At 43.6% G+C, this 12,137-nt stretch overlaps 1 protein-coding gene across 1 annotated transcript; it reads right to left on the bottom strand.

The window, feature by feature from the left end:
• Positions 1-3,876: 3,876 nt before the first annotated feature.
• On the bottom strand, positions 3,877-4,972 carry LOC132575741 (noggin-like). Its single transcript, XM_060244432.1, has one exon. It carries the CDS (start codon positions 4,970-4,972, stop codon positions 4,166-4,168), a length of 807 nt encoding a protein of 268 aa, XP_060100415.1. The 3' UTR covers positions 3,877-4,165.
• Positions 4,973-12,137: the final 7,165 nt, after the last annotated feature.

Below are 12,137 nucleotides of genomic sequence, written 5' to 3'. Positions count from 1 at the left end.
TACAGCAGAGAGAGACATAGCAGGAAGGGATAAGTATTTCAGTTACAAAGATCTCATTAAAGTCCTTGCAAAAGAAGGCAGGTCACACTAAAATGTAAAGGTAGTCCCCTGTGCAAGCACCGAGTCGTTACTGACCCATGGGATGACATCACATCACAACATTTTCTTGGCGGACGTTTTATGGAGTGGTTTGCCATTGCCTTCCCCAGTCATCTACACTTTGCCCCCAGCAAGCTGGGTACTCATTTTACCGACCTTGAATGGAAGGCTGAGTCAACCTTGAGCCGGCTACCTAAACCCAGCTTCTGCCAGGTTCAAACTCAGGTTGTGAGCAGAGCTTGGACTGCAGTACTGCAGCTTACCACTCTGTGCCACAGGGCTCCTTTGGGTCACACTAGATAGGTGCAAATCTGTACAGTTTTAGAGATTACAAGAAGACTACTATGCTTTTTCCTGATCAAGAACTTTAGTTTACTTGTTGTTTTAATTCCCTACCCCCCCCCCCCAAAAGTAGACTATGCCTCTGACTGGATTTATCAGGGTTATTTTGTTACCCTAGGAAAAATAATTATTCCTTCCCCCCCCCCCCACCCAGTCTTTTTGTATGCAAGGGAAGCAATGGTGTTCCCTTCACAGCTACACCTCTAGCCCCTGAACGGAGTGTGAAGAATGAACTGATTAGGGAAACCCTGCAGATGGTGGTTTTTCAAAAACTTTGGGTAGGGGCAGTTATATTCCATCTAAGTGCATTCCCAGTTATCCTGCCATGCTTTGATTTAGCCACCTCAGAACCATCTGTCTGTCGCAGTGGACTTCAAACCCTGTTTCAGGGCCCTCACTTTAGAGAGCCCCACCCCACTGGATTGTTATGAATCTACAGAGTTGCCTTGAGAGGGGGGCATTTATTGGAAGACCTGCTACTAGGGCACATATGTGGAGAAAACGATCTCCACTTTACATGGTGAGAGACAATGAAGTCACTCAGCAATGGAAAGGATTCTTTTTAGCACAGGCAGATTCAGCAGCGACTGCACAGGGACACACAGACTTTGCCTTGTAGTCAGTATGTTGTCTTGCCCCAGTACTACTTTCCTCCAATGTTCTGTACATGCTGAGTTACCCTCCCCACAATGAAGTAATAAGGGAGGGGCTCTTTCTCCTGTCATTGCAGTTTGGTAGGTTGCCCTTCAAGAAACCATTGCTTATATAGTTCAGTTCACACACATTCAAACAAAACTACTCACAATTCAGCAGTTCAGCTCAGGTATAAAGTAGATGCTTCTGATTAAAGGAAAGGAAGAAATCCTGATGCTTGGGTTTTCCTTATACTATGATCCCTTGATGTTGTCCTCTACTTCAAATACAAGGAACCTTCAGTTAGGCCAAAGTTCCTTTTCTAGTCACCTACCCGCCCACCCCACACACACTTTGAGCTGCTAAATAGTTTGTGTTGTCTTTACCTTTTCTGTTTCTTTTTCTGGCAGCCAAATGTTGTACCATGTTACAGATTTTGTCAACATTGAAACACAAGCTGAGAAATCAAAGAGCAAGAGTCCAGTATAGTATTAAAGATGCAGAGAACAAATAATATAGTTTGTAGACATTTTTAATCTGCCCTGTAACTCCCCTTCCCTCAACCATGAAACTCATTATTATGCATTTTATCTCTGTTCTTCTTGTTCTGTTGCTTTCAACTCAACACAAGTTTGTTGTTTTCTTACTCTCTGTTCATTCCAGTATGGTCTGGGAAAGCATATTTGTTTTCATGTTTAGCCCTCAATTATAAGTTGATGTCAGCTGCAGTCCACCACCCCATAAGGTTGCCAGGTCTATCTGAAGAAATATCTCAGGACTTTGGAGGTGGAGCCAGGAGACTTTGTGGGTGGAGCCAGGTAAGGTTGTGACAAGCACGGGACTCCACAGGAACTCCAAAAGGAGTTCTGGCCATCACATTTAAAGGGATGCACACCTTTTAAATGCTTTCTCTTAATTAGAAATAATGGAGGATAGGGGCATCTTCTTTTGGGGCCAACAGAAATAGACCCCCTGGTCCAATCTTTTTGAAATTGTGAGAGTTTTTTCAGGAGAGGCACTAGATGCTATGCTGAAAATTTGATGCCTCTATCTCAAAACACAGGGCCCCCCAGAGGCCCAGATACTCACAGATCAATCCTCCATTATACCCTATGGGAACTTTCTGATAATCCTGTATTTCCTGTATTTGCATGGTGGTACTGAGATGTAAGACATCCCTAACACATATGCCTGTTCCTAGAATTACAGTGCCTGCATATTTTGAGGCACAGTGCGTTACTGTTAGGCCAGTTTAAGTTATTAGTGTGAGTATGCCCCAAATACTGAAGTGTGGAAAAATACTTTGCTTTGAGAATGTATACTAATGCCCTTATCATTGTGTGATATAAGCCCATTTATCTGCCCCCTTCATTTACTTGTACGTTTACAGTATAATTAAGAAGAGGTGCAAACTTGTGGGGTTTTATAATGTTTAAACTGCAAGGTATTTGTCTCAGACACATGCTATCTAGTAAGCTTCCCTGAGGCTATGACATGAACATATGAAGCTGCCTTATACTGAATCAGACTCTTGGTCCATCAAAGTCAGTATTATCTATTCCGACTGGCAACAGGCAATTCTCCAGAGTCTTCAGCAGAAATCTTTTATATCCCCCACTACCTGATCCTTTTAACCAGAGATGCTGATTGAAGTTGGAGATGGGATTGAACCTGGAACCTTCTGCATGCCAAGCAGATACTCTACCACTTAGCCATGGTCCCCCCTGAGTGTCTCCTCTCTGGTTGTTTAGAATTTAGGGGGGGGGGGGATCTATTATTTTTAATGAAAACACATTCTGTTTTTAAAGAAAAGGAGAAACTTAACCTGTAAGAGGAGGCCCTCCACTACCAAGCACAGACCAGAACAGATCTTCCTACATCCTTGCATCTGCTCTCTTCACCCCTCTTCCATTCTCCCCCCCCCCCCATGGGGCTTGTGTAGGGAAACCTCCAGATTGATTGTGCCCAAGATCTCTCAACCCCTGTCTGGCTGAGTTGCGTTCAAGCAAGATAGCAGCCCTGTGCACCCAACTCCATGGCTGTTGTTCTAGCCCCAGATAAATGTGAGACTAGATTACATATCTGAAAACACTTAATAAGCTGATTTATTTCTTTACAGTTACAAGGGGTTCCCTCCTTTAGCAACAACAAGTACAATTTGTTGTTTGCTTCTGAGATACCAAAGCTTTAGCATTCAGCTTCTACAGTAAAATTATGCATTTACATTATGTATAGTCCTTCTTTCTCACTGAGACTCAAGGTGGATTGCATAGTGTAAGTCAAATGCGATCAGTTTGTAGAGATATCCAATAAAGAATGCAATAGGGTTTAGATTGCAGAAATCTGAAGCAGAGTTGAAACAAGGCATAAGCATTTAAACATGACATGCTAAACAATGTAGAAATTACATACTTAACAGCAACAGACAGGAACATACTTAACAGCAACAGACAGTATATTCTTCAGTCCTTACCAGAGTATCTTTCTGAACCATTTCATTACAGTACAGCCCTATTACCTCTGTTTTTAAAAAAAGCCCTAAACAATTCAGTTTTGCATAATTTGCAGAAAAGTAACAGAGTTGCGCCTTCCTAACTTTATCAGACAGGCCATTCCATAAAGTGCAGGCCACACCAGAGAGAAAAAAAGTTGTTGATTTTGTCCATTTGCAGGGTGGCACCTGCCAGAAATCCCTGCTCAGATGAGTGAAGGTGTTGTAGTGGAGCATAGGCAGTTCTGCAGATATGAAGAACCAAGGCCATGAAGGGGGTTGTATGTAACAGTCAGAATTATAAAGCATATAAGCCCAACAGATGAAGGCACCAGTGTTTCCCTTACATTATTCCCCTTGGCATTCTTCCTCTCATTATGGCAGTGATGCCAAAGCTTAGTTTCTTCCCCTTGCTGTAAAGAAAGATATCTCCAGGGCACTGTCTTTGGGGAGTACCACTTCAATCATCTCTTGGTCTATTTTGTCTCTAATTCAGGTAGCAAGATAATGTTCTTTCACTCTGTGACCAACTATGTAGCTGAAGATTTCCATTGGCTTCCAGCAAAACATCCAGAGTTGGCACTATTCCACATTATCTGTTCATTGGCAAACACACTTGCATGCAGCCACCACAGGATAAGGGATCTGCCTCCAGGCACATTGCTGTGGAGGCCTTCTAGGGCTGACAACCTCCTCCTTGCTTGCCCAACAATGCCATGCCAGAAGCTTGATGTGGGTGACCTGTGCATGTTGGCAAGTCATACCAGGAGGCCAGGAGCAGCCTGCATGCATTGGGTCACAGTCTGTGTGGCGTATCCAGCGTGGCCAAAAGATGGGTCCCATGTCCACCCATGAAGAGGTCAAGTGGCAGGTAGCGGTATCCACAAGCCACTGTTGGAGGCGGTGTTTGAGAGCTTGGCTCTGATTGTGAGGAACGCCATCCTCAGAAGTCAGCAGCTCAGGAAGATCTAATCCTTGAGCTTCCTGAAGGAGTTTCTTCTTAAGTCGGGCTGTGCGTTCTGCCAGGTCCTCGCTCAGGGTGCCCAGTTCCTCTAGACTCGTGTTCCAACTGCGGGGGTTCTCAAGAGACATCCAGAAGGGGTCAAAGGATGAGCCCAGCATTTTCATCAGCCGAGGGGTGCGTAGATGCTTGGGCTTGGGGGAGTAGTGATAGTCATCAGGAGAGAGAGAAAGGCTATAGGGTCTTGCTTGGTTGCTCGGTTTACTCCGGATGAGGTGGACGTCAGGATTGTATTGAGAGATCTCAAGGCTCTTTTCCTGAGACAGAGGGACCTCGCTTAGGAATGAGTCTCTTTTCTGAGGGAGAGAAACAGCTCCTGTATGATGAGATCTGTGAGCCCACAGCCACAGAAGCAGCATGCAGACTAGCCGTGCTCTGGCATCCATGGCTGCCACAATTCCTTCAAGAACTGTGTGCCTCTTAATACAGCAAGCTGACCCTGTGGGCTGCTTCTCTCCACCCCTTTTCTTATCAGAAGATCCTTTCACAGAGAGTTTCCTAGTTCCCCTTTTCCCTAGTTACAAGCTTTGATATCAGACAGTAGTACTGCTCTCAGGGTCTATGCAATTCTAAAGTCTCTTTACCAAATGGACATTTCTGGTGACCATAAGGCATGAAGGGTAACACCAACTATATTTTGTATCTCTCTGGTCCTCAGACATTTATGGTATGCCATGGTCCACCTTGAGGTAAGGGATACAAGAAGTCTTAGAGATAGCAAGCACCATCCTAGGACTACAGCTTATATAAATTGTTCAGGCATGACAATTGGCATCCAGGGACTGGTCTGGATCTTCAGTCTGCTTGTTATAAAGAAACCTCTACCCTGCTGCTATGTCAAGTAGATACAGAAATGCAAACAAAACTACATGGACATAGAGTTGCCAACCTCCAGGTGGAGACTGGAGTTCTCTTGCTATAACCAATTGATCTCCAGCTGACAGAGATCAGTTCATCTGGACAAAATAACCACTATGAGTTGAATTCAATGGCATTATGCTCCAAACCCCATCCTCCTCTCAAATCTCCAGGTATTTTCCAACCTGGTGCTGGTAACTCTACCTGGGCAGCTTGTATCTTCAGGAAAATGAATTGCCATATCACTGGATTGTTCTCTCCATACTACAGCTGTAGTGGATGGTACAAGAGCCACTTCCAGTAGAGAAGGTGTAACTGTAAAGATGTTGCTGCATTTGGTTTCTGGCATTGCATGATTTTGCTGGATCTTATGAGGATGTAGGTGCCACTGATAGAGGCAGGCAATGACCAACCACTCTTCTCACCTCTTGCCTTGAAAACCTTTTGAGGGGGTACCATAAGTTTGTTGCAACATGGCAGCATTTCATTAAGGTGCCACTGGATACACAAGCATGCATTTCAGAACTACTGTTGCCAAGGAAGGTCTAGCAGGTGGGCTGTGGATCCTGTAGCAGCCATTCAGAAAGTGGATCCAGCAGCTGGGTAGTAACCAACAACTGGGAAATGTCCTTGCTTCTCCACTTTGCTCCCACTCCAGTCTCCAGTAGCACCAGAGCCAAACCATGTAGAATGCTATGTTCAGATCTCCAGGTATGTATCTGACCTGCAAAAAAGTAACTGGGGAGATGCTGATGTGGATTAGGGCTACTGTGCCAGGGGAAGGGGAAATTACCTCTCCTCCTGCATGTGAACATTATTTTCCTAATCATAAATAGCAGGACTGGCCCAGGCTCTGGGAGACCTAAGTTTGAATTTCCACTCTGCCATAGAAGCTCACTGGGTGATCCTGGGACCAGTCATTCTCAGTGTAATTTACCTCACAGGGCTGTTGTTAGAACAGCGTGAAGGACAAGGAGAATGATGTAAGCTGTTTTGCATCCTACACTGGGGATAAAAGTTGAGTATAAATACCTAAAATAAATACAAATAATTTTATGTCGCTGTAAACCCTGGAAGGAAAACAAGACTGCTATGGGTGCGGTCACATGTCGTATTAAAAGTGGGCATGTAGTGCTCAAATTTGAGCCACTGAATATTGATTCGATGCAGGGCTGATCAGACGAACATCCAAGAATGCGACTCATCCTGTTGTTGAGTGATCAGACATCCAATACTATCACGCTCTTTTCTTGGAGCATGCGTGATCAGATGGTGATTCCCGGGAGGGGGTGGGTCCATTGAACATGCGCCCAACTGTTTGGAGGTGGAAAATCAAACGTTGCTTCAGAGGCGGGGGAGGGGAAGGGGGGAAGTTTCCAGAATTAAAGTTGCAGATTCAAACCAGGGGACTGCCAGGAACTACTTCCCTGGAAATTGGCAGTGACAGTGATATCTGGAAATCCTCCACATTGGAAAAAAAAAGATTTTTTTTCCTGTTCTGAATAGTGGGATAATGTTCCCTCCCCGCTCCAATCCTGTGTTGATCGGAGAAGCAGAAGTGTCACCTCAGATTCCCGGATGATCTGGCAATGCGCATGTCTGCTGGGGCTTTAAAAAAAAAAAAAAAAGGTGGGAGGGGCAGTAAACATTCCAAGGGGCAGTATCACATATGAGCTGTCCAAACAGGAAAAAACCAATAGTGTGCTGCTTCTGTGAAAAAGGGCCGGACTTTCTGCACTATCAATGCGGCATTGATCTGGAGAAAGCCGGGATGACCCCAGATGACGCTTGATTGTCAGATGTGAATGTCTGGACGAACATATTTAATCTGTCAGCGAGACAGAGCTGTATCACCACTAATGGTACGTCTGAATGCACCCTATGATATGTTGCCTGTCTACTCCCCACAAGGAATTTCCCTGCTTGATGAGCAGATCCCCCACACACATACATACTGTTTTAAGCCCTGGGAGGGGAAAGAGTTAAACATACTTTTTTTGTATTTTTCTGTGTATGAGTGTGTGTCTGCTCCTGGAAATCATCGTGGCTGAATAAAGCCTGCCCCTGTTCTCCTGATTGCTGATATTTCAAGGAGGCCTCCCTTCCAAGTATGTGCCAGAATTGACCCTGCTTAGCTTCTGAGATTTGATGAGATTGGGCTTGCCTGGGCTATCCAGGTCAGGGCAAACACAACTTTTTGTTGTTGTTGTTAGCACCACAGACCACAACCTCATGCGGCGTTTGGCCCTAATACCCATATGCCAAGCATAATGGACTTCAGTGGTTCAAACCTCTCTCAAAAGCAATTCCACACAAACCAATAATGTCAGCGTTTAATCATCTCTCACTGTAGTTCTTGTTACAATGGCAATTGAAGTCTATAGTTCAGTGAACTTTTGCCCTGTCCTGTACATAATGTTTAGCAAGGCACTGTTCCTGGCATTCAGAGAGAATAAAAGATTTCTCAAAACATTGGTCTCTTCTCATATGAAACACTCTGGGAAGTGAAAAACAGATAGGAACTCTTTGCTTGAACTGCACAGTGACAAGGCCGCATACCTCCAGATGCACCTGTTTCCATAGCAACAAAGGACTGTACTGAACACAAGCTTTGTAGGCCCATTTGTTTCTTTCTACAGAATTGGTGTTTAACTCTGTGTGTAATGAGAGGATGAACAGTTCATACATGACAGGAACATTCATCTCCTTTGGGGCTTGAGCAAGCAAGAGCAGGCATTTTAATCAAAGGCTCCATGTTCGGGATAGCCATGGCTCAGCCAATCATGGTGGTGACATTTTTCAGATGGCCTCCTGTTCCTGCCAATCTGATTCACATGAAGGTCTCCTGTCCTCTCCATGTTTCTTCAGATACTTGCTCAGGCTTTTACACTACAATTACAAATTATTCTTGCTGCCCTCATAATGATTCTACATTAAGGTTCACAACCTCAGGCACTATGGCATCTGCCAACGCCTTTCCTGGCACTTGCTTTTTAAAGTGTTTTTAAAGAGGCCAGGGCCAGAGGGGGCTTTGGCCCAGCAAGGCTTCTGATTGGCCATTAGAGATCTGATTAGCTGCGTAGATTTTTAAAAGCATTGCCTCAGCTGCAGCTGCCACCACTGGCTCCACCTCCTACAGCAGCCATATTGTGGATGTACCCTCCGCACTGTACAGGCTGCGATCACACACACACAAAATGCACTTTCATTGTACTTTCCAGCTGGATTTTGCCAGTGCACACAGAAAAATAAAGTTGGAAAGTGCATAGAAAGTGGGTTGAAAGTGCATTTTTAGTGTGTGTGTGATTGCAGCCTGTGTTAGAATTCCAAATGTGCCCCCAGGCTCAAAGGGGTTGGGGGACCCCTGTTCTAGATGTTTTGCAGAACCTTGGTTTGCCATTCATTGTATGATGAGCTGTTACTCAAACACTGTTTATAGCCCTTATCCAGTCTTCCCTTTTTCCTCCCTGCCCTCAAACCAACTCACATAATACATCTTAAAGTTAGCTTATTTATTTAATTAAATATTTATACCCCACTGTTCTCCCCAATATGGATCCAAAGTGGGTTGCAACATTGTTCTGCCTTCCTCCATTTTATCTTCACAGCAATAACCCAGAGAGGTAGGTTAGGCTGCGAGAGAACAACTGGCCCAAAATCATGCTGTGAACTTCAGTGGTGGAGTGGGGGTTTCAATTTAGGACCGTGTTAGATCCAAGTATGATACTCTAGCCGCTATACCATGAGTCACACCTGTACATCAGTTACCCACAGGGCTACATGTAAAGATCAAATGACAAAAAACTATAGTAGTCATACAAGAACAAGACTCTTTCAGCAGCCAGCCCCGCTTGATATTGTGGACATTCTCTTCAGACTACATTCAGTGGCCAGCAGCCACTCAGCAGGATAGGGCAGAAGAATCAGCGAAACCCCTTCCACTGATTTCACCAATGTGCTTTTGTTAGCGACCCTGAGGTTTTCTTTTGAAAGAGAAAAGTAGGATATATTATAAAATTAATTTATTGGTTTGACTCTTTGGTTACTAGACCTCTTTATTCTCACTTTACAAACACACACACTTTTCCAGTTCCAATAGGAATTAAGTCTGTTCAAATTCTGTGTGCTCATTGTTTTAAGCTGGAGAAATACCTTTAGCAAACTGCAGTCTCAAGCAAGATACGAATGTTGCATTGGACTGGATGCTTATTCCTACTGCTGCTACTTTGTGAGTGATTATGTTGTTAGAGCCCATTGTATGCAGGTATGCTATCCTCAATTCACTCTCTTCACTTAAAAGAGGAACTGAATAATGTGCCTTAGAAATCTCTACATAAGATCCCAAAGAATGGGCTGTTAGTAAAATCTGGCAGTCAAAGGGCAGCTGTTCTGTTAGGCTGATGTAGTTTGGCAGCTCCTTGATTATCACATTTTGATATAAGAAAAAAATGGTCTCTGAGCCTTCGTTGAGGAAAATTTGTCAAATTATTATTTTTCTTACCAAGAACAAGATGTATTATACATGGAAACAGCTGCACACAGTCTGTCCAAGCAGGAACTCTCTCAGTTCCTCAGGTATAAAATACTGCAGTGCTGCAGTTCTTAAATCACAAAAAAAAAAGGAATGTCAACCTAGAAAGTTCAGATGTACTCGCAACAAGCACTGGAGCCCTTCTTCCTGATTCCTTGAGTCAAGGCCTCAAATTATTTTTCTGTGACAAGGGGAAAGCATGGTGCACGTGCTTGGCAACATTTGTCTTTTCTTTTGTTCTGTCAGAATCCTGGCATTAAAAGCAAGTTCTAGGCATTAGTCTTGAACAAATGCTGCCCTTCTTCCAAAGCAGCATATGTGGTTCTCCCCCTCTTCCATTTTATCTCCACAACAATAATGCAAGGTAGGTTAGGCTGAGGGAGAGGGATCCTCTAATATGCTTCATGGCAGAGTTTGAAAAGCCCTGCTGCAACACTCCAACCACTATACTATGTTTCAAAGTACTAAGGGGCAACACTTTTTTAGCATAAGTTCCATCAGAACATGGAGTGTTTCCCTTTCTGTTTCTATTTGTTTGGGGGGTTTTGCTGCCACGCTTTAGCCTTCATAAAGAGTTTGGTATCTCTGCATACTCTTGAGCATTGGACATGCACACCAAACACTGGAATGCAACCTGGAAATCTGGGTTTAAATCCTGCCATGTGCTTACTGAATTATTTTAATTAACCTCTTTCTTGCCTTCAGCTCCCTAACTTTAACATGAGTACACTCAATTAATTCAAAGAGAAAAGGAAAGGAAAGGTACCCTGTGCAAGCACCAGTCGTTTCCAAATCTGGGGTGTCATTGCTTTCACAACGTTTTCACGGCAGACTTTTTATGGGGTGGTTTGCCATTGCCTTCCCCAGTCATCTACACTTTCCCCCCAGCAAGCTGAGTACTAATTTTACCGACCTTGGAAGAATGGAAGGCTGAGTCAGAAGCTTGAGGGGGGGGAGGGAGGATGTCACTAACCTGTCCCAAATTCTAGAGGAAGTGCAAGTTCAAAATCTATTTGATGACATACTTTATTTGCAAAATGAAGTGTTAATCACCTGCAAATCTCATGCCGAATCCTAAATGCTTCCAGTTAGCTGCATATATATATTTAGTTACTGGGATATATATAGTTACTGGGATAAGAGAAAGGTACTTTCCTCTTCACCCATGCAAATACTCATAAACATTTTCACAGCTTATGGTATGAGTAAATAAAGGACCTCCCTTTATGGCATGACCCAGCCAAATTAAGCTTCTTTAGTCCCATTGATTATTACAGGAGAGTAAAGTATGTGCTCAGATCTCTCCTATTGCAATCAGTGAGACTTCAAGGTGGTTAACGATGGCTAACTCATGTCCATAGTGATTTCAGTATAGACTGTGCATAATTATTACTTGTTTATTGTGGGAGAATCCTAACATCTTTTCCCAATCTAATGTGCTTGTTGTCAGTACATAGCATTTCCCCCATGGTCGTTCTAGTTTTGTGACATTGGGAGAATGCTGTTATTTCTGCCAGGTAACAAGTGCAATGTCTTTCCACTTCATGTACAAAATGTGATTGCATGGGTGTCATGGACAGTGTCATGGACATAATGTGACGAGTAAAAAAAATCCTTCCCTCCCCATCCTTGTATCACTATAACTTTGTTTAGAAGTCTTATTAGAGCTGCAATATAATCAATCAGCTAAATGAGTCAGTTAAACTTAAAGCCCTCTTGACAGACAAAAAATAGATCTCCCCAACTCATTAGGCAATGGATTTGTGACAAGTTATTCTGAATACAAGCTCTTCTAAAAACTATACATCTCTTATTATTTTGTTACTTTCCCACCAGATTGTTCCCATTCTCTCTTCCTTGCTACTTCATGTAGCCTGGACTGTGTACTGCTATATCTTGATTAGTGCTAGCATTACAATACCAAGTGCAAATCTGTGTTTTTGTTTTTAATTGCCTGACTAAGATCTCAGACTCCAGAGCACATTACCAGATTCTGAAACGGGTTCCCACACCTGCCTGCAGCAGGAATACATCACTGGGACCAGGGATCTATTTGTGCCACTGTCAGGCACATTCTGGCACATGAAAAGTTTGCATACGGGGTGATGCCAAGTGCATGCTGAGCTGATTATTTGTTCTTGTTGCCACATGCCGAATCTGGC

Source organism: Heteronotia binoei, chromosome 8 (genome assembly GCF_032191835.1).
Source record: "Heteronotia binoei isolate CCM8104 ecotype False Entrance Well chromosome 8, APGP_CSIRO_Hbin_v1, whole genome shotgun sequence".
Lineage (NCBI taxonomy): Eukaryota > Metazoa > Chordata > Lepidosauria > Squamata > Gekkonidae > Heteronotia > Heteronotia binoei.
The sequence above is the reverse complement of the archived record's forward strand: the minus strand, read 5'-3'. Positions and strand labels throughout refer to the sequence as shown.